This window comes from Emydura macquarii, unplaced genomic scaffold (assembly GCF_026122565.2).
Source record: "Emydura macquarii macquarii isolate MOO-44397 ecotype Brisbane River unplaced genomic scaffold, CSIRO-AGI_Emac_v2 contig_1348, whole genome shotgun sequence".
NCBI lineage: Eukaryota > Metazoa > Chordata > Testudines > Chelidae > Emydura > Emydura macquarii.
In genome coordinates, this window is record NW_027131485.1 from 6,442,083 (window position 1) to 6,465,238 (window position 23,156).

At 44.7% G+C, this 23,156-nt stretch overlaps 1 protein-coding gene across 1 annotated transcript; it reads left to right on the plus strand.

Moving 5' to 3' along the window:
- Nucleotides 1–2,696: 2,696 nt before the first annotated feature.
- GPR139 (G protein-coupled receptor 139) lies at nt 2,697–21,468 on the plus strand. The gene is made up of 2 exons (XM_067551491.1): nt 2,697–2,817; nt 20,534–21,468. Exons 1-2 carry the CDS (start codon nt 2,697–2,699, stop codon nt 21,466–21,468), a joined length of 1,056 nt encoding a protein of 351 aa, XP_067407592.1.
- Nucleotides 21,469–23,156: the final 1,688 nt, after the last annotated feature.

The window sequence follows — 23,156 nt, forward strand, 5'->3', positions numbered from 1 at the left end:
AAAATGTAAGCACATGTGTATCTTTACACACATGAGCAATCCCATTGAAATCACTAAAACTAGTCACAGCTGTAAAGTAACTCACATGCATAAATTTCTGCAGGATCTGGGTAATTACCCCTTGCTGTTTGTGCTATCAAACAGAAGTAAATTAAAGCATATTTTTAAAAAACTGAAGGAACCATCACGATATGCACATCTTTACTGAATAACCACAAGATCTTACTATTGCCCTACCCCTCACCTTCCCAACTGTAGTTTATTTCCTTTACTGTCTTATATCTAAATCTACATTATCAGGTCTTTTGGGCAGAGACGGTATCTTTGGTTTTGCAAACCACCCAGCACACTTCTGTGCACTTCCTAGTAACAATCCTATTTCATTAATTTAGTCATGTTATAAGCCTACCTTAGGCATGCTTTAGAATTCAATGTGAAAGGGTTAGCTGCCACATTGGGGAAATCACACCAAAACACATCTTTTGTTTGCAGTTAGGACCTGATCCTGTGAGATGCTCAGCATCTAGGACAGGCAATGCTCCTGAATAGTCTTGCAGGCCCAGAACCTTCAAAGCACTTACACAGAGGCTTAATTTTATCTGTTAGTGGCTCTATTGACTTCAACAGGAATATTCACGTTTAATATTGAGCATGTTCTTAGGCCTGATCCAATGTCCATTGAAATCTATGGAATTCTTTCCAATGACTTTGACAGGCAGCAGATTGGGCCCTAAATGCTTTGATGGGTCAAGGCCTCATTCTCTGCATGAAGAAAGAATACCATACTATCAGGGAACCAGGTTACTTAACCTCTGTCTCTAAAAATGCCCTGATATACCATCATCCGCCTTACTCACATATAGCCATGCCTAGCTTTTCCACAACATATTGAACTCCACCTACTTTATCTATTAAAAATAAGGCTAAATGCTTTACTAATTAAACATGATACTATGTACTATTCATTGTCCTATAGATGAAGAAAGCCAAATGTATCAACTGAGCACACAACATAAAGGGATTGGTAGTTAATTTTTCAAGTGCTAGGGATGATCTCCACTTTGCTTTTCCACTTGTTATGTGGAACATCCCTAGCTCCTGCGAGTAAATTTGATTTCATCCCTGCCAACCTATGTAACCAATATTTTATCAGCCCAGAGATAGTGCTGACACCCCAATTAAGGTGGAGTTGGTGTTTTCCAGTTTACAGGAGTAATCCCTGATTTTTGCATTTATCACCTCATCCGTGGCAGGTTTCAATTCATAACTCAGGACTGAGGCTTAACAGACAGGCAAATCAGTAGTAAATCCTGTTTGCTCTCCCCCTCCCCCCCTTTAAATGTAATTGGCTTGTTTGGCAAGTTAGAAAAAAACAACCCTCCCCCTCCTAGGCAATCAGTTCCCCTTTCACTAGGAAGGCCAAGCTGGGATCTCTTTCACATGCTGTTGGCTTCTGGCAAGAGCTCTCCAGGATGAGTGACAGAATGTTCTCACTTTAGAACCCTGCTTCTGGGTCCAACAAATGACCAAATCTGGTGGCCTTCAAACCATGGTGCAAATCGCACCAGTCCGATCAAGCTTTTAGAGGTCCAGTCCTGCTCCCATTGATTTCAGTGGCATTGGAGCAGGTGCTGAGGCTCAGCTCCTCCAAGCGCCTACCTCCCTTAAGAGAGATGGTCCTGGGTCACTACTGCTGGGTCACGGGGAGGCTCCAGACTCCAGGGTTTCCAATCAGGTCAACCACGGAGCCGACACAAGGCCTTTGTGCGGGTTCGTGCGAACCCAGCGAGCCGCTGTGCGGCAGGCAGGATGCCAACAAACCTATTAAGCAGCAGAACTCAGCGGCTGGCGGGGGGAGAGGGCCGGGGCGCAGATCGCACTCCAGGAAAACTTCCCGAGGGAAGTGCGAGAAGCCCGGGTGGTGTGGGAAGCGTTTCACACTCAGCCGGAGCAGACGCTGCGGGGATTCCTGCGCGGGGCCGGAGAAGGGCACCAGCTCTATCACCACGAGCCGACCCTCTTCGGCCGGGTGATTCCCCCCTTGAGCCGCCGTGACAGAGCGCTCCCGATGGCCCTGAGCTGCGGCACGCCCGGCGCGGGCGCACCGCCCGAGCCGCACGGGCGGGCTCCTTTGGCCAGCGACCCCCTCCGTGCAGACAGAACCGTGCAGCCCGGGGCCTGCCGCCAGCCCCCTGCCGGCCACCCGCTGCGGGGCGGCCCGGGGCTGCCGCTGCGAGCGCAACGAGCGGGGGCTATTGTTCGCTGTCGTTTCCAGGGGCAGCCTGGTGCACGCAGCGCCCCGGCCCTAGGGGAGGGCAGGGACCCGGCCGGGAGCTGCACAGAGGGGCGGGGGAGCAGTCGCTAAGCGGCACTTGCAAACCGCCGCGGGGAGCAGCAGCCTGGCGTGGTGCCGCCTCCCCCTTCCCCGCGCAGCGTCTCGCTGCGTTGCTGGGAGGGAGCAGCCATGTGTGCGCACCATGTGCTGCAGGCGGCCGGGCGCGCTCGCACACACACACAGCCGCCGCTGCACTTGCTCCCGATGACAGTCGCCGGCGCAGCAGGTGCGGGAGGGCGGGGAGCCCGCGGGGGCGCTGAAGACGCAGCCGCTGATGCTGGGCTCCAGAGCTGGGCGAGAGGAGGCTGAGCACCTCTGCCCCGCCGTGTGCTGACGGAGCAGGAGCAGGCAGGACAACTCCATGGAGCACAATCACATCCACATCCACAACAGCTCCCTCCTCGCGCACCACAAGTATGGCTGTGGCTTGGGATATGTACCTGTCATATACTACAGCTTGCTGCTCTGCCTCGGGCTGCCAGGTGAGTGCCACGCTCTGCCCGGGTCTCCAGCGCCTTCCTTCCCTCCCTCCCCCCAAAAGGCTCTGCCTCGCCCCCGAGGATCGCTCTTAAGGGACTAGGTTTGCCTCAGTCAGGGTCATGTGTTTTAAAAGCAGATCGCGACCTTTTGTTTAAGAATCCTCGACTCAGCCTGACCCCTGGACTCAGCCAGCAAGCGGAGAAAGTTTTTAGTCTTAAAGAAAGAATGGCTGCTAACAGATAAATGTATGTATAGCGAGAGGAGCAGGTTATTGTTCTGCTGCTAACACATTTAGATTAAGTACAGAAACCTTCACAAAACCAAATTTACAAGGCAGTAATTCTGCTTTTGGATGGTATTTCTGGTTGGTTTGCTTGTTTTACATCATTAAGTAAACCTTCTCTCTGTGTAGACACAGAATAAGTCTCTTCCTAATATTGTTGCTAAAACTTTTGAAAAACTCCAGCCGTTATCTTTTAAAAAAGAGAGGGTGAATTTTCAAAGTTAAATGTTGTAGTATGTGATGGAACTTTTCATTTTTAAATACATTGGAGGTTTGTTTTATTAACCTGTGTGGATTAACAGGAGACATTTCTTAGAAGGTATACTTATTAGGACATTTATTTTATACATATACCTCTAATGTTTTTTTTCCTCTTTAATGAAGGGTCTTCTGTCTTCTTCTCTGGTGGAGTGGGATAGGGAGGGGTAAGCAAAGAGTTCCAGTTGCTTGTAACAGACCAGTACAGTGCTGTTTGGTCCAGCACCTGACATACAAAGTCTCAGTTGTCAAGTTTCCAAAATAATCAATTTGGCCATTTTAAGTAAAATGGTATTGAGGACTGGAGGGTTCAGGAGATGAGTGTTGGGACATGAAGTCATTTACCACTATGCTGTTTGTCCAGGTGAGGAGTAATAAAAAATTGTTACTGTCCAATTGCTGCTGGCTCATCTCAGACCAGCTCCCAATGGACAAGGGTGGCTTTAGGAACAAGGAGTCTCAGTTTCCACACATGAGCAAGGAACTGTGACTTCACAGGATTCCTCTGCAGAAAGTAGCTGGTCAGCTAGAAAACCATCATGCTCCAGGAGCCCATCACTATAGTGTGGGCAGCATGTTAAAGATTCTAGTCAGGCCCATAGAACTTACCTGCTCCCCAGTCTGAGCCCTCACCCACTGTTGTCAATGGCAGTACTCCTGCTGATTTCCTAGGGGTGCAGGTGTGAGCACCAAAAGCTCATCTCAAGAATACAGAAAGAGGCTGACTAGCCAGAAAACAAGTTCTCCCACAGAGAAGGGGAAAAGATAAGACAAGTGAGGTGGGGAACTCAGGAAACAGGAGAAGGGAAAGAGAGGAGAGGCTCCTTGTTTACTTGGGAAAGGTAGAACAGTCTGCATCTGGAGTGTCAGTATACCCAGAGCCTGCACAATTGGGATTGGCTTTTTTGTCCCAGCACAGGACAAGCACTGAATAAGCTGTGGAGACTGAACTCTCTCACTCCTAGAAGTGGTCACTTCAGGCCAACTCAGGCATCTTGGCAGGCAAGGTTGCACGGAGACAGTCTGTGCTGTACCAGTTCTATGGATAAATAGAGGGCTTCAGTATCCAGGACTGCCAGCCAGGCACTACATCCAGAGAAAACCCATGGTTTAAAAATGACTATTTAAAAATATCTTCAATAATGATTCCTCTTGACAAGCAAGAATAGAGGGAAATGTTAGAACTTTTCATTTGTCCAGATGAATCAATATTTTTAATAATGATAATAATAATATATAGTTATATACCTACATATGCATCATGAAAACATCTCGTAAAATGGCAAGCAGCATGGATAAGATGTTAACTGATTTCTGAATGCTTTTTTTCACCTTAGCTGCTCTTGTTTAGAAAATTGTATTCTTCAAGCCATTAGTTCATAGTAAGTTTTGAATCAAACATTGAGAGCCCTGTGTTTGAACAGTGGCTATAGTCCATGTGCAGTTGGTACCCAGCACATGAATTGATATTCACCGTGCCTTTTTTCTCCTCTATAATTAAATTTTGATGCTTGGCAAACAGTTAAGAGAACTAGAAAGTTAAGCTGTGTATTTAAACACAAAGCTTGTAAAGCAGAGGCAAGCCTCTCTACTCTGCAGCCATACCATGCCTCAGCTCTGACTTGAAGGGACCCCACCAGCAGGGAAGAGAAGGTGCAGTTTCCATGCTCATTCATTCCTTGGCCTCTGTGCCACGGGGGTCAAGAGTGATGCCATCATGGCCGCGAATGCTGACATCTGCCCACTAGAAAGTGACCAAGACCACCTTAAGAATACACAAGTAGGAGGTTATTAGGAAGCAATGAGGTGCTAAATCTACCTTTGTACCTTCCTGAAATTGGGATGACCCTTCCTGCAGATACAAGGAAATCAGTTAATTAATGTTCTGCATATACTCACATAACTGCAAATGTACAATGCATTCTAATTACGAACCTACAATGATCCTCCCAAGAATGTACAATTAAAGTTGGTGCATGAGACAAATTAGGAAGGGTAATGTGAATTTTTCCTAGAACATACACCCATTTGATTAGTTCATATGAGTTGCATCAGGGATACATTTAGCTTACCTTATTCAGTGTGTGTTATCTGAGGATAACAATGGCATTGACATCCAAGAGAACTGCACCTGCACAGCATGCTGAGTGCATAGGAAATTCATGGATTTCATTCTGGCATTGCACTGCTGCATTTAAAAATATTGTAGAGGTGTTTGGGTTTCTTTGTCTAAATAATAAAGACCCTGAGGTTCCCTGGGGTGAGCTAGTTTGTTTTTTGTAATTCTGAGAACTTGAAAGAGAGGCGAGCTAGGTTCTGGCCTGACACACAGACATAGTGTCTGTGCAATACTTTATTGAAATGCAAAAGGTTAACTGTTTGCTGTGATTTTTAAAGGCATGATAAAATCATTGTATTATTGTTTGGATTTTTTGCTCTACTGTAAAAAGGAAATTTCTTCAGCTCAGCAGCTTTGCACTGAGGCTGCATTGTGCAACATGGATGCATGCAGCATGCAGAGAGGGAGCAAGAAGCCCTATTCACTCACTTGTATGGCCCCGACATAATTGCTGCCACTGCTGTCAGGACAGCATAGGGATTGCTCCCTCCCCATCCTCCTAAGGGTGTGGAGAGCACCAAAGAAGAAGGGAGAACAGGGAGCAATGACCCCACCACACTGTCCCCCTCCCCGATTGGCCTGTGGAGAGGAACTGGCACAACTAGGAGGAATGAGCTATCCCCATAAAGAGGTATGGCAACAGATGTGTTGCTCCTATATGCTGGAGAGCCATCCCTCCTGGAGATACCCCAGTACAGGGGGCTCCATACCACCTGAATGCAGATTTGTGCCTTAGAGGCACAGATGAGCCCTGAGTGAAGAGGAAACCTGTCCAAACACGGATGGCTGAAGATTAAGTTGTGATTCCAGCAATAGGCTTTTGTGGGCTATTAACCCAGACCCACATTCACACTAGTTAGCATCTTCTCACACGACTAATTAGCCCCAATGACAGGCATAAGGCTGCAGAATCAGGCACTTAATCTGCAGACTCCAGCCTCTTAATACAGAAAGCAAGAAAATGTGTATCTGTCAGCAGAGTGTACAAAGGCTGCTGGAAACATGGGTGTTTCAGTAGTTCAGTAGCTAGACAGTGCAGTGGTTTAAAGGGATGTTCCTCCTACAATGTTGTTCCTGTGGTTAGTGTTTTCTGGGGGTCAGGACACAGTTTCTAGAGGTGCACTTTAGTTGGTGATGGTGGGGTTAGTGGGGACTGCAGGGGGAGGAGTAATGGCTCTCTCACCAAATCGAGACTAAGGGGGAAAAACAGCTAGAAAACATCAGTAGAGAAGAGATGTCAGGAATGTGTGGGACAAAAAGGGGAGAGAGGAAATTGCTTTGATGCAATCAAAATTGGGGCGGGTGGGTGAGGAAATAAAGAACAACCAATCTCCCAAACTAGTCTCTTTTCTAGTAAGAGAGCTGGACAAGGCAGCTGAAGCTAAAGACCCTGGATATGCCAGTGTTCCCAAGACACTGATAGGAGGGTCAGGCACAAATGCAACACTGTCTCTTGAGGGTGTTCGGCTTTGACTCCAATTTCTTCTTCATTGGAGAGTATAGCAGCAGCATGGTAGGTTTAGATGCAATCACCTACTCCTATTGGTTGTATACAGTATCACTGCTAGAATGGGGAAGGCAGCAGCAGCTTTTCCCTTATCTATGCATCCAGTGATAGCGTGTGCTTTTGGTGCATATACTGCAAATGCTACTCTCATTTACAGTTGAGAATGTGAGTAAAATTTGACTGTTAAGTGCAAGACATCCACTAATGTTACTGAGCTCCAGAGTGTACCATTGCTTACACTGACTAACTACTAGGGATAGAATGTGCTAAGTTTCAATTACCTCCTCCAACAATGAGGTTTTAGTAGAGCATATCTGTAAAAGGTACATTCAAAGGACCTGCCCAACAGTGTTACAGCACCCTGGGACAAAGAGCAGGGTTATGCAGACTCCCATAGAAACTGACACCCTAGACTGACTGCTTTCAGAAATAAAGTCTGTGCATTCACTTCTCCAGCTCTACATGCTTTTGGGGTTCACTGCTCAAACAATGTGCACTGATTAAACTGCAAAATGGGGCCTTCTTAACCTCAGGAAGCACCTTTGGGCATGCTTTGCAGATGGAGCAATTCCAAAATGGGGACCGTGAATGAGATGCTTTGACTTTGGTGCTTCTGCAGCATAGGAGCCATGGGGAGCTGAGGATGTTCCACATTTTAGAGTGACAGACTGAAGTGGTAGGGCTTTATTATTCATCCTTTGCATACACACAATGCACTAAGCCCAATGTCCATGCACAGAGAGAAGCCAGTGTCCCTGCCAGGAATCCTCTATAATCTAATAAAATAAGCAACAGCCGAAAGCTGGGGAAAAGGTTACAATCACCATATATACAATTTTTATATACATTACAAAAATTAAATGAATGCAAATCAGCTACAGTCACTGCCCAATAGCCTGTCCATTATTGGTTGGCTGATTTCTAGGAGGAATTCAAAGGAGGGTAGTGGCAGCCTGACAAGTCAGTTCAGTCAGGGTGATTTATGCAGAGGGGGCCGCATGGAAAAGGGAATGGAGATGGTTTTGGGAGAAGTGATCAGGTAGACTGTCAAAGCTATTCATCATCAAGCACGTATACTCTCCTAAGGGCCATTGCACCAGCCAGGGTGACCACAGTTGACGGTGTTGCATGAGGCATCATGTAGTGAAGTTCCCCAATAGGGCTCAATGCTGCAAATCCACAAATCTCTGGGGCAGTCCCAGGGCCAGCACCAGGTAGGGTCAGGACATGCACCCATGTGTGTGTCGATGGAAAGTTTGAGAGCATGATGTGCTGGTCCATCCTGGCAGCATGGCCAAAGAGCATGCAACGCTGCTTTTGAATATAATGAGTGAGTGAAGGAAGGCCAGATCTTTGTGAGATTGTGATATTTTGCACAAAGTCAAACCACTTTATGCTCAGGATTTGACACTGACAGTGCATATGGAATGCCTCAAGATGCTACAAGTCTACCTGAAAATGGGTCTAGGTTTCTGACCCATATAGCAATACAAGTAGTACCCAGGTTTGATAGATCCTGACCTTTGTCTCAGCGTAAAGACATTTTTGCATCCAGAAGCGAAACGTAGACTTCATGCAGGCGGCAGCAAGACCTATTTGTCAAAGAACATCTGGTTTGCTGTGACCGTTTGAACTCTGCTTGCAGTCCAGGCTACTGGCATTGGCCAAGTAGAGAAGGGAAGGGATAGTGTGGGAGGACTGGACACATAAGAGAGATGCAAATCAGGCCCAATGGTTTCAATGGGAGTTGAGGGCCCCTTGAGGGATCAGGCCCAGTGTTTGTATAGTGTAGCCTTCCTCACATTACTTCTGGAATGGGTAGAGGAGACTTGGACATTGTGTAGTGTTTTACCTATGTAGATGCTAAAGGGTGCATCGCACAGTTACCATGACAAGTAGCATAGTGCCAATGGCAAGGGGGGAAATAAGGGGATTGTAGTTTTTGTTGATTCCATTCACAAGGAATACAATGTCAATACTGAAGTGGGCCATGGGTAGATGTATGTTTAGCACAGTTATTAAAAAGTGTGTGGGTCCCATCTGTTCTGGATTCTCTGCATCTGATAAATTAAACCCTCTTCAGACACGGAAAAACTCAGAAAACAGCCACTGAGAACTGTTTGCTGGCCACTAGATGTATGAGGGACATGCAAACTCCATTGCATATTATTCAGCAATTACCACATAGGATTCCTGTTTCCAGGCTCCTGATTAGATTGGATTGGATCCTTTTGTATCTTCTTTTATATCAACATAATTGCAAGACAGAAATACTACAGGAAGATTTGCAAATGCAAGCAGTAGAATGGATATATGCTTATTCCAAACTAGAAGAAAGAACTCAGTTCAACCATTGTTCATTAAATGGAATTCACACAATAAATGGGCACTAAACTCCCCAGCACCCTTTTCAGTCAATGGGAATCTTCCAATTGACTTTAATGAGCACTGGATTGGGCCCAAACCTTGTGTATGGTACCCTGGCCTATTTGAGCAGGGGGCAAACAGTTCATTTGGCAGAACTTGTGACTAGTATGAGAGTAAAAGTAAGTGACTGATCCAGTAGCTTAGCTAACAAAGAGATGCTGAGAGATGTTATACTGCATTAGGTAGGACTAGTGCATAGAGACGGACAGAATTGCTGCATAAGTGCTTAAAAAGAGTTACTTTAAATGGTGAAATAACTGTCTGTTTTTTTAAGAATAAAGGATTATGAGAAAAAAATAGATCGTAGCAATCATCCTGCACAAAAAAGGGTGACAGGAAGGAGTGTGTACTAGAGACCTTTAGTCTGGTCAATACATCTGGGGAAGTGTCTGCAGCCCTGTCCATATTTGGAATCCAAGTTCACTGGAATGGAAGGCAGCACCCATGTTATTTCAGAAGTTCGGGGGGGACAATATTGTGCATCAGATGTAGCACAGAACATCACTGCAAACTTCTGGAAGTATGAAAAGAAAAGGGTATTGGTTGTTTTTTTGTCAGGTCAAGGACTGAGTGGGAAGCAGTGGTGTCAAGGGTGAGACAATGTGCAATACATGGAAAGCAAAGCAGGCTGCAAAATACAAAGACGTGGAGGGATAATTACTAACATTCATTTATCTGGGAAGGAAAAACCCCAGCGGAGATTTTTCCTGGAAATGAGAGTGGTATAAAAATATAGAGCAGAGTCAATTTTCATGTAGAGCAGGTAAATATTTGCTGAGCCCCCAAGAGCTGTTAGAGAAGCAGAGGCTCTTTGAAAAACATTAGGCATCCCTATTACACAATCCTGCTAGCCTCTCCTCCTTCCTGTATCCATCTACCGCTCAGCTTTTTAATGCTCCCTCTCCTCCTTTCTTTCTGCTAGCCTCAATAAAATAGGGGGCGTGACTCAGCAGAACTAAGTCAGCAGGAGCACGTCCTTCACAACATAAATCAAAACAACTTACCATAAGCAAAAGAAACAGAACAGGAAGATTCCTCAACCTGGAGTTCACCCTGCATTCAGTACCTGGTACAAAGCCTTCCCTACCCACAATCATTTTCATTCCTGTCTCTCCAATGCCTTTCCTAGAGCTCTATCCCTGACCACCTCTACAAAAGAGGGGAAAGTGAAGCTGGAGTTAACTCAGTCTACTGGAGATCCTGAAGTGCCCCTGCATTCTACCACAATCTCCTTCCCCTGAATCAGTACATAAATAAAACAGTCAAATGTCCAAATTCAGGAGTGCCGTGTCTGCCTCTCTGATGGTGACCTAGATGGAGGGAACAGTAGATAGATTATCCATAGGACACCACCGTATCATTTTCATTAATCACATCTGGCTACATCCTACTCTGCTTATAGGGCAGATGGGACTGTGCAGAGGAGACAGTGGAGAACAAAGCAGAGGCCATGCAGCAAGTCTGGGACTAGCAATATTTAAGGAGGCCCAAAGAAGTCTCACATCTATGTTAGCATCAAGCAGGGGCATCTAAAATACAGTGTCACTTTTACGTTTTCTTCACCAGAATTGTTCAGCACTGCCACTCTACAAATGTTTGTTCTGGTACATATGATTAGGGGGGTATCCAGATTAGCACATACAAATGTATTAGCTATCTCGAATCAAAAATCTCAAGTGTAGATATACCCTTCATTGCTAAAACAAAGCCAAATACTGAGGGCCTTACTAAGGCCTGTCTGCATTGTGGGGTAATGCAGTCTATGGGTGGGGGGGTGATTTCTGAAGTGCACTGCTGTGTTGCTCATTAATTGGTCCATGTAGGCACTAAAGATTCCCTAATGCAATTTAAAGCAGTGCTGCATTAAAACACACTAGGGAACCTTTGCTGTGCACCTGCTGGGTCTACATAGACGAATTAATGTCCAATATGTTAGTGCACTTTGGAAATCACACCTCCATACAGTGCATTACCCCACCATATAGACATGTTTTTAATTCACTCCTTTTTCAGGCAGAAGTCCCATTGTAGTGTAAGCAAGGTGGGCCTGGGATCTGAAAACATGGACTCCCTCTGAATTAGGTGACACTTTAGGAAGTCATAAAGGCCTGTGCTGTGGATCTCTCTGCAGGAACAGGGCTTAAATTAACACAGAGCTAAATCCTCTCTGTTATTACTTCGTAACAACTTCAGAATATGGCCCACAATGAAATTCTGCACCATCTCCACCCTTAATATTCATCTTGCACTGTCTATACTTGTATAAACATTGTGCCCTAAATTTTCAAAAGGGTCTAGTAATTTTGTGTCTCAATTTTGACTGCTCGTCTTGAGACACCTTAAAGGTGGCCTGATATTCAGACTAGCGCTGAGAATCCACCTTTGAAAATCAGGCCCTTTTAAATTGCCTCAAATTGGGCAGCCAAAATTTGAGGCACCTGGAATCACTTTTGAAAATTTAGGTCTGCCTTTGCCCAAAGTGAATTATCCAAATATTTTGAACCAAACACCCAAATCCTTGCATATTCTTGACACTATTTTGTTAAGCATTTTTGTCTTCATTTAATACAGGTTTTCAGTAGGGAACCATACCACTCTGGTAGGAAGACACCAACCCAGGTTTTGAGAAGCTGAGTTTTTGAATTTTTTATCCCCTCCACACTTGTTCACATGCCTTAAAAAGTTCCCTGCCATTCTCCCCCAAAGCCCTTCTGCATTGCAGTTGTAATTGAAGAAGTGGTGTATCACCATCCATTCTATTTCAGTTTTGATTAGGCGACCATAAAAATGCTTGATAACAGTACACCTATGAGGCTCATTTCCTTCCACTTTTGTGTGTATGCTTTTAAGATACATTAAAACCCAGCTCATTAAAATAATGGACACAAATATAATTTGCAGGGTATTGGTGAGGTGTGTAGTGAGGAAGATGTTCATTGTTACAGATTTAAAAATAAATATTCTTAACCCTTACCCTCCCCTGTACCCGAGTGTGTTTCTAAACCTGCTTTGAGCTTTTTCGATGCGCTCAATGGTAATCACAAGCCTGAACCTCTGAGGTGCTGAGCGCTGCCCTGAGGAGCAATGTGCCCTCCATTGCCCCTGAAGTCATTTGGCCCAATTCTTCTGTCACTTATTCCAGTGTGAATCAGGAGTAACTCCATTGAAGTTGATGGAGCTGCAGTGGCATAAAACTGATGTAAGTGAGAAGTGAATCAGGGCCCGGTGGCTTCAGTGGGAGCAGAGGGCACAGAGGACCTTGTAAGACCAGGAGCCGTGTTGTTACAGTGCAGGCTTCTTTCCAGTGCCGCCAGTAGGTAGGGATGGGGAGACTTAGGTGTAGTGTTTTATCTCCCTGTCTATTATAACATACAGAGGTGCACCCACACCATATATGTGCACATATATAGAGGTAAATATGTACATAAACACACAGACCCAGATTCTGAGTGGCTCCTGTACATTCCTTGCAGTTTCTGTGATCCCATGGACAGGGAGGAGGCAAGGATGGAGCAGAATGTTCACCCTGCACACATGAAGAGGAGCCTGGGAGAGACTGTACCTGCCTGAGAATGGGCTTAAGGTGCTGCTCCCAAAATCAGTGCAGCTCCACACAGCCCCCTACATAGGACAGTGGCATTAAAGCCTCAATCCAGCCCGTAACAGATTGTGTGTTAACACAGGGGCCTAAAGCTCCTCACACTGATGAGAATTAGGGTGTAGTAAGTGAAAGAAAAATCAGGCCCATATTATATCACCCACACCTTCCTTCAGTACAGTGCGTTAGTCCTAGAATTGTGTAAATAGGTCTGCTGCTCTATCAGGCAGGCTACAAAAAGCCTAGTCCAGCTGCCTAGGAAAACCCAGCTGTGCAAGTGAAATGAATTACTCACTGTCTGCCAGACAAGTTACTGTATAGACCTGCACTTAAAAATGCTGGGTCCACTGACTGGCTGATGAGGCTGAAAATGAATACTGGCCAGTGGCTCTCAAATCAGTTACCTTGTAGATGACCTTGAAGAGCTGAAGAAATGGATCATTTGTCCACCCAGCCTTCTATTTTGTTAAAATCTCTCTCTGGCTCTGACCAGTCACTCACACCCAGTGCCACACTTTGGGAAGAGTACATAATACCCAAGCCAGGTGCAATGGCTAATCAGTACCGTGTACAAGGAAAAGCAGGTGAAAGGCCAGTTTTCATTGTCAGACTCAAGTCTGAGGCATTGATCAATCAGTGCACCCAGGATTTTTAAGTGCATGTCTGCACAATAGTTTTTTGGCAGGCAGTCACTAATTTTGTTTCACCTACACAGAGTGGAGTTTTGAGTGATGTGGGCAGCTGAATAATAGGCTAGTATTTTTCTCAGGCAGCCTAGTAAGTCTTTTCTATTGCCAGTTTCATTTTCACCCTCCAATCTGAGGTGATGGTCAGTCAACGAACCCAGGATTTCTAAGTGTGGCTCACATTAGAGCTTTTTCTTGAGGAGCCGTACCACATATCATTATGCAGTAGCCTTTCTGCTGCCCTGCTTCTCCTTTAGCGTGGACCCTTCCTGCAATTCTGATCTGGACTTCACCATCTCCCACTACTGTTTGCTCTGCAGAATGACTGTCTATGCCATTGTGCCTAGTGAGAGATGAGAGACACAGAGAAATGGTTTCACTTGAATCATCTTTCCCTGCTGGGATGCGTGTGTGAGCGTCTCATTCTTTGGTTCCCAGACAATAGGACAATAAATCAGCCTTTTAAATCACTTTTCACGGGTGTCCCTTGAGGAAAAGGAAGGAAGATGTGCTGTATCAGTTGCAGCCTTAAAGTATCACTTGATTGAGTCACCTGGCAAGCCCTGCACTGCTTAACAAAGCTCTTGACCCACAAGCCACCATATTAAGAGACAAAGACAAATTTTGCTCCCCTAAGCAGGCACAAGTTCAATGAAGTTGCTCCCACTTATTATACCAGGTTTGAATTTGACCCATATTGCTTTAGGCCAGATTATCATTTACACTGTAGCACTGAATTTGTAGAAAATACTGGGGCCACCTTATCTTCTTCTCTGATAAATTAGATATAAGGTTGTTCTTGGACATGTCAATTAAAAAAAATTCTACACTTCTACAGCAGGCACTATTAATAAATGAATGTTTACTTTACCATAGTATTTACGTTTCAAGGGGCTTCTCCTATATAGTTAGTAGCAAAAGTCACCCCTTGCTAAGTTACTACACCGTCACCAGAGATCTCCATGCCAGTGGTTTTCAACCTTTTCTCATATGCAGACCCCAAAAAAATTTCAAATGGAGGTGCAGACCCCTTTGGAAATCTTAGACATAGTCTGCAGACCCTCAGGGCTCCTTGAACCACATGTTGAAAATCATTGTCCTTACAAAGTAGAAAATAAAAACCGTGGTAATCTCAAATGTGCTAAGTGTTAGCATCTGATTCTGTAATGACAACCACACTAAAATTGAACTATGGAGAATGGTAAATAGCTAGTTTTTAATGTTGTCTGCTATTTTACAATAGATCATCTAGCCCTATCAAGCATCTTTGTTTCTCACTGTATATTTTCTAGTACTTTGCATTTAAATATTCAGGATTTTTTTTCATATACAAAGCGCCTGCCAATATAGTGAAAGGAAATCAGTGTTTGAGAAGTTAAAAAAAATTGATTACGTTTAAAAATGCATAACAGTATCTTCATGTAAAATGCAGGAAGTTGTAATATTTGACCTACAGAATTATTTTACACACACTCTCTCTCACACTTTATGGACCATGGCAATCTTATTTGGTAAAAGGTGTCCATTATGTGACCTTATGGATTGTTTGTCACCCAGTAAGCAACAGCCATAGTAACTTTATTTAGCTAGTTTCTGATACTGAACAACACAGTGGCATAGCTCTGCTATCCACTTAAATCATAAAGGAGATTTCACTGCATGTAGAGTCTGTTTGTTCCATACAGAATATACTCCACAAAAGTAAGGAGTGTTTCTGTTTCCTGCTTAGAGACACGCAACTGCTATTCTTTAAGCTCACAAGCTGTGATGATAAGCAATTGAAGTATTTCTATGATTCCCCCACAAAGACAGATAATATTTGAGGTATGACTATAATCCACAAAAGCCAGGAAACTAAAGGATATATTTAAGGCACAGGTAACACTTGGGGAAGGTACAGGAGGCAATGTGTCCCCCAAACATCATGTCACCCAGAATCCTGGGGGACTGGGAGAGAGGATGAGAACTGCACAGTCCTCTCCAAGGGTACAGTATCTAACTGCTTCTGCACTTGGCCAGATGTGCACTCCACCACTCCCTCCATACCTGCCTCAGCCCCAGTGGTGCTAGCTTTGCACTGCACCATCCTTGTGCAGTGAACTCCTTGGGCTCTGACTCCACCCCCTTGTGCACCCCCACAGGGACTGAGCACAGTGTTTGTTGCTGAAATTCTCTCCTAAACCTTACTCTAGTTGTGCTCAGGCTTTACAGGAAACATTGTCAGAAAGGATCACCTTTGACATGGTAAGCAGGACTCTAAGGAATTTTTACTTGGGGCTTTTTACGCTAATATTTAGTTGATGGCAAGCTGGGGGAAGAAGAGGAGTAGATCAAAGTGAACACTAGGGAAGCGTCAGTGCGCAGTAGCAGGGTCCTCACAGACATTTAATGTGCAGCAGGCTAGTGTGGGGTGGATTTACAGCTTGCCACAAACCAAGTGTTCATGTAGACAAGCCCTTGCTTTAAAGTCCACATGGGATTCGCCACCAGCAGTAAAGGCAACCAAGGACATCTCTCACTTCAGGCTGTACCCGGCCAGATGATCGCTCTTAGATACCTAGAACACCAAACGTATAGAGCTGTGGAGGTCAATGCCAATGCTCTGAATTGCATGCTGAAACACAAAGTCTAGCAGACTTTGGAGGACGGATGTAATTGTCTCCTTACATAAAGCCCGGCTGAGTAAGCAGGTAACCACATGCTGCACTAGCAGAGAGTTCTGAATGATGTTTGAGTGCAGCTCCCTATTGAGTGCACTGCATTATTCCAGTCTGGATAACTGGGCGGAAGGAACAGCCAAGCAAGAAGGAACGAAGCTCTCTGTTGCTACCTGGATAGCAGAGATAATAGATAATATAATGGATCTTTAGGGCAAGAGGCAGACAGAACCCCTCTATTGAAGCAGAGAAATTGAACAGTCGCTCCCCCCAACCCACTAATCTCATCTCTTGAAGCCTCCTTGGTTTCAGATAGATGTTAGGAAAGCTACATTTCTACACTGCAGTGAACAATGCCAGCCTAAACTCACATTTGTCACTCCCAGTCAGCTCCCACAGGAGTGACCGATCCATTCCAAATCTGAATGATCTTATCCACAAAGAAGCCAGAAAATGTCGAGCAAGAAACATGCACCACAGTGTCCAAGTCAAGCCAACCTGAATTCACCCCTCCTGCCCGCTGCCCCTAGCAGGCCCAGCCGTCAGGTCTCTGCACATGCTATGGTAGAGGACTTTTTAAAAAATTTTCATTCTCATCACCACCACAGTCTAGAATGTTGATGTACAAAGATGAATTATCAGGATAGGGCAAAGACAGCAGACATCTGGGAGTCACCATGACAATTGCAGAGGGCAAACAATTATTGTCCTTATGGTATGGTCCACTAGCTGAACAGCATTCTCCCCAGTTTCACCAAACACTAGTCCTGTAGAGGGCTCAAGTGCACCACAGAGAAGATTTCTACATTGACAGGGAGATGGACAAGATGACTACAAATGGAGAAGTCTCATGAAGTCTCCTATGCCTCCCTTCACACTGTGCAGAGCAATGAAGGCTATTCCTGAGCTCTGTGCTGAGGCATTATCATGCTGGCAATTTTCTGCTGAACCTTAGTAATGTCATTTATATCTGTTCTCACTAAGTAAATGATATTATTGTATTTCATATCACCCAGCCAGCTAAACCACTAATGTGATTTCAAAGAAAGTTTTTCCAATACAAGATACTGTAGCCCTTGCAGAAAAATTGGCTAGCACTTCCCTGTACTTTGTCAAATCAATTTTCTAATCCAGCTCACAGGGCAAAGCTAGCTGGCACTGGTACACATTGTTACTGCTGGCCCTGGTGATGGAGAGCAGAGGCAGAAGCTGCCCATAAATCCACTCCACTGTGGGGGCTCAGAACCAATCAGCACCTCGCACAAAGCAGGCAGGGGGAACAGATGGGGAGGGAGCAAGGCCAGGATGCCTGGAAGATGTGCAGATCCAGCCTAATTGTTGAAGCTCTTATGAAATTCCAGCCAGAACCTCTGGCGGGGGCAAATTGTCCCACAGACACAACCACCCTCACTGCAGCAGGCTGCAGGTGACTCAAGTTTACAGTATTCTCAAAGGAGATGCACACAATGAATATATTCAATTTACAAGATGTCAGGCCAGGAAACATGGCTGGCCAAATCCTGCAGTAATTGCTCAGTTACATTAAGTTTTCTGAGTCCAGGATTTTCTTGACTGTATGTCATTCACTGCATCTCTGATTACCATATAGCAGATCCTACTAAGAGACTAAGGCTTTCTTGAGAAACAAGGAGATGGAGCACTCAGCCTACCACAGCCCCATGATGCTGCTCTAAGTTGAAATCAATGGAGTTACACCCTTGTAAGATTGGTGTAACAGAAAGGAGAATCAGGCCTGGTGTGGTTCTGTTTTAAAGACAGAAAAGCTACTTTGAGTCTTAAAATAATATTCTTGGGAAGGTTCTACTTTACATTTCATATATTTGGTTCTGACACCTTGATCACGTCATGTTTGGATTAGCCATTCTGCAAGAGTTTGCTGTGTTCCAGGATGTGATTTTCATCATTCTCTTGAATTTTAGAATTCAAGAATCCAGAATTGGGATGTTGATGGTGGTTAGTCATTCATTTTGTGTGATCCTTTTCTCCAGTAGCTAAAAACCTGCTTTAGGAAGCGGGCTCAAGAGGCCTTATAAAGTCAAGAATTGTCGAAATTGTCAAGTGATAGTTAAATAATATGCATTCTCATTTTTGTTTTCGGGCACACGTACAAGGGCGTCATTACTTTTACTTCCATAATTTCCTCTCTTTCTGTTTTTAAGGAGTCCTCATAATTTTTCTTGATTTGGCTTGTGAAAGCAATCTGTAGAAGCAGAATTTAACATTAAACATTTGAAGTCATGATAGAAAAGGCCTGTGAAGTGCTGAGAGCCTCAAGCAAAGTTCTGAGTGCCTCATCCTGCTCAAGTGAGAGTTGAGGGCACTTATTTCTCAGGAGACACTCAGCACTTCACAGGATTGGGCCCCAAAATGATCAAGTTAAGGTAACTTAATCAAGGCCAATTTGATTTTCACTCCTTTGCCGTAGGGTTCAAACACACACACACATACACAGAGGAGCAGGGGAACTAAGTGACCTGTAACAGTCCCTTTTATACCTTCTTTTTTTCCTTTTTGTCAATGAAAAGAGAGAGGAGAAGGATGTGGAGAAGAAGAGGAAAACAAAGGGACAGGGGAACAAACTGGAAACCAAAACAAAATTTTGAAAAAATGACTATTTTCCACACCAAAAATATGTTTTTGAAAAAAAGCCATTTTTCATCAAAAAAGTTGTGAACAGAATATTTTGACCAACTCCAAACAGCAGTCACTGCCTTTTCTGTTCAGAACAGCTAAACCTGGCTAAGCACAGTGGTACAGGGCTGGACTGAGTTGACAGACTGGCTAGATTGGATTAGGCACAGTCCTCAGCAAAGAGTGGAGTGTAAACTGTATCACTGCAGCAACAGCCCCAGAAGACACAGTGGCCTTGTCTACACTACAAAGATAAGTCAACCTATGTTAGGCTGATTTACAGCCATTGCATTAATTACTGCTGTGACAGATGTCCACACTAACTTCCTTGGGTGGGTGATGCGCGTCCTCATCAGGAGCACTTCCACCAACCTGAGGGGGGCAGTGTGGGGAGCTGAGAGCCCCCTCTTTCAGCTCTGCTGGCAGCTCCCTGCCAGGAGCCTGGCTGCCTCCTTCCCCCACTTCCCCTCATGCCAGGAGCTGGGGGAAGCCACCCGGGGGCTTCTCTCTTCCCTGTTCCCCGCCGGGAGTCAAGGGGAGCCATCGGGCTTCTCGCCCCTGGGGAATGGGTCCAACTGCCCCAACTTCTCGCCCTCCTTCTCCCCCACCCATTCCCCATTGGGAGCCCCCAGTCTTGTCAATTTCATGGCTCAGCTGTGAAATTGACAAGGCTGCCCCAGCTTCCAGGGGGGAGTGGGCAGAGAAGCCGCCCAGGACTTCTCCCCTCCCTGCTCCCAGCTGGGAGCAGCATCCAGCCATTCAGCTCTCCAGGGAATCTAGGAGCAGCTGCTTTCTTGTCAATTTCATGGCTCCAGCAGAGCCATGATATTGACAAGAATGACAGCCAACAGCTGATGTAAGGAACACAGTGTCTACCCTGACACTGCATTGTCCTAACTATACCAACATAAACCCTACGCCTCTTGTGGAGGTGGTTTTATTATGTCGGCATAGCAGGGGACTTATATTGGTGGGAGGAGCATTTCAGTGTGTACACCTTCACTGTTTTGTTGACAAAAGCTGTATTGTAGACCAGTCCTGTGTGACTCAGTTCCTCCCCTACTCCTCTTTGTTCTGTATGGGCAGTGAGCTGCTGGTCGGATAGATCAGCCATTCATTGCCCTGTTCTGTCCTGGGTCTGGCTCAACTGTGCTAGCCGGTGAGTGGTGGTTGTGGAGACAAGGTTCTGTCCATTCCGCACTAATCTGCTCTGGGAAGAGAGACTAAATGGATGCATAGCTTCATATAACCCTGCATGCCTGAATCCAAGGTTCTTACCTCCCTGGATTCACCTGCATGGGCATGTCATCACTCACAATCTGTGCCATAGTCAGGAGTGTGGCTACATGAACTTTTTAATGAAGTATCTTCCTGGTGGATCAAACGTAATAGTTCATTCTTTGATTTCTTGGACTTCAATGAAGATGGTTCTGCTACAGAGCACCTGAAATGTAGCTATAGCTCAATCAAGCATTCAAATAAGGCTAACTGTACCTCCTGTGAAACTAACTGAACTTTTCTGTCTCCACAGCAAATATCCTGACAGTCATCATCCTATCGCAGCTGGTGATTCGCAGGCAGAAGTCCTCATATAACTATCTTTTAGCACTAGCTGCTGCTGACATACTAGTCCTTTTTTTCATTGTCTTTGTTGACTTTTTGCTGGAGGACTTCATCTTGAATAAGCAGATGCCTCAGATACTGGACAAAATAATTGAGGTATTGGAATTTTCTTCCATACATACGTCCATTTGGATTACCGTGCCATTAACGATTGATAGGTATATAGCAGTATGTCATCCGCTTAGGTATCACACAGTCTCCTACCCAGCTCGTACTCGAAAAGTCATTGTGAGTGTTTATATCACCTGCTTTTTGACCAGCATCCCCTACTACTGGTGGCCCAATATTTGGATTGAAGACTACATAAGCACATCTGTACATCATGTCCTTATCTGGATCCACTGTTTTACTGTTTACTTAGTACCGTGTTCCATTTTCTTCATTCTGAATTCAATCATTGTGTACAAGCTCAGACGAAAATGCAATTTCCGATTGAGAGGATATTCCACAGGGAAAACAACAGCCATTTTGTTTACTATAACTTCTATTTTCGCCATACTTTGGGCACCAAGAACAATCATGATACTGTATCACCTCTATGTATCACCTTTAAACAACACTTGGTTGGTACATATTGTGTCGGATATTGCCAATATGCTAGCACTGTTGAACACTGCAATTAATTTCTTCCTCTACTGTTTCATTAGCAAGAGATTTCGCACAATGGCAGCTGCGACACTAAAGGCTTTCTTTAAGTGTCAGAAACAACCAGTGCAGTTCTATACAAACCATAACTTTTCAATAACTAGCAGCCCTTGGATTTCCCCTGCCAATTCTCACTGCATCAAAATGCTTGTTTACCAGTATGATAAAAATGGAAAGCCTATAAAAATATCACCATGAAAGGGGGATTGTTGGTGTCTCTGGATGCATCTTCTTTTCAAGTGATTACATCTCCCAGATGTAAATTGCTGCAATGGCTATTTTTAAAAGTGGTCATTTGATTTCATTTCTCTGACAGACTAAGGGCAGATCAGACTGTTAGAAGTGAATGGGAATGCTTGATTTTGGGAGTAGGAATGAGAAGGCAAAATGCCTCTTTCCTGTCACCTAGCATTTTGAATATGCCTTGGATTGCAAGTCTTTACGTTCAATTGCTATCCAGTGTCCACATGCAAGCATTGGTGCAGTACAGAGTTGTTGGGGGAAAAGCCACATAAAAGAACTTATGTGAGTATCTAATTGTCTTCACTATTGACCAATGGAATGCTTTATGTACTATGGAAGGTATCATTTGCACTGCGTGCAGTTGCCTAAAGCGATGTGTCATTTCTGACCAGAAATATCGCCACACACAGTCCCTGCTAGTGAGGACTTTCTGCCGTGAGCAATCTGCAAGACATTTGAACGGTGACAAGTCTCTCCAGGCTCACTGGAACAAGGCTCACGGATGGATATGTCACCTGTTATAGCCTTGGCATGAAAAGCAATCCTGTAAGCTGCCAATGTTTATGTGCTTTAAGTTGTTTTATCTACGATACAATCCAGAGGGGAGGAATTTGAAGGGGTGGAGGTTTCTTCAGCCAAGAACAAAAGTAGCATGTTTCTCCAGTGACTTTAATTAGACTCTCCAAAGGCTCATGGGTTTGAGGCCAAATCCTGCAAGGTACAGTGATCCCCTAGGGCCTGATTCTGTGAGGTGCTGCATGTACACTGACCAACATTTTGAAATTAATTTCAGGGAAATTTGGGGTGGGAGGCCCTGAGGTGTGTGAGCCAGCTTTGCAGTCACCCCAGAGATGCAGCTCCTGTCTTCTGGTGCTGACCCGGCTCCTGTCCATTGGCTGTCTCGCCACAACATGGAGATGAGGCCCTCCCCTTGTGACGTCGCATCCCCGCCCTAACCCACGCACTGCTGGATTGCCGGCCCCAAGAGCCCGCTCCCTCATAGCAGGAGATAATGTCATTAAATCAGGAGTTTTTTGGTTACAAACAGGAGTCTCCTTGACATGCCAGGAGACTTGGTCAGCCTGGCTATGTGTTTACTGAGAAATATGGATACCACAACTCCCTTTGGAGCCACTGCAAAATGAGACTACTCAGCACCGCACATGACTGGGCCTTTAGAAATTATACATACAAAAATTAAATAGTAGAACCTGTTGGGAGAATTTTAACTATGCTATCACAGATTTACCATTTAATTGTTTAGTTTAATATAGTGGTAAAAAATCTGCATGTGGATGCAACATATTAAAGACTCCACATTCGTAAAAATAAAGACTACCCAAAATACCTGGATAGTGAATTTTAAGGAACTTTAACTAGGATAATATTTGAATTTTCTTCCTTCATACTGGCATATCAGCAACACTGGGTGTAGAAGACACAGAAAGAAGGTATCTAAAGAAGGCTATTGGGAGGCATTTCATTTGTTAGTATCCCTCTTTGTTGTTGGTATGTGGTCTCACAAAGTGTGCATTATAACACATAAATTACTTGTTGAGCACTTAACACAGGCCTTAACAAAGTGTGAGATTATGTTTCTTTGCATGGTACACACAGGCACAGCTTTATCAGTGAGCATAGGG

Excerpts from the sequence above, each read along its gene's own strand:
- GPR139 (XM_067551491.1), top strand. The coding sequence starts at position 2,697 with ATGGAGCACAATCACATCCACATCCACAACAGCTCCCTCCTCGCGCAC. Across the intron at positions 2,818-20,533 it reads GCTCTGCCTCGGGCTGCCAG|CAAATATCCTGACAGTCATC; the intron begins GTGAGTGCCACG and ends CTGTCTCCACAG.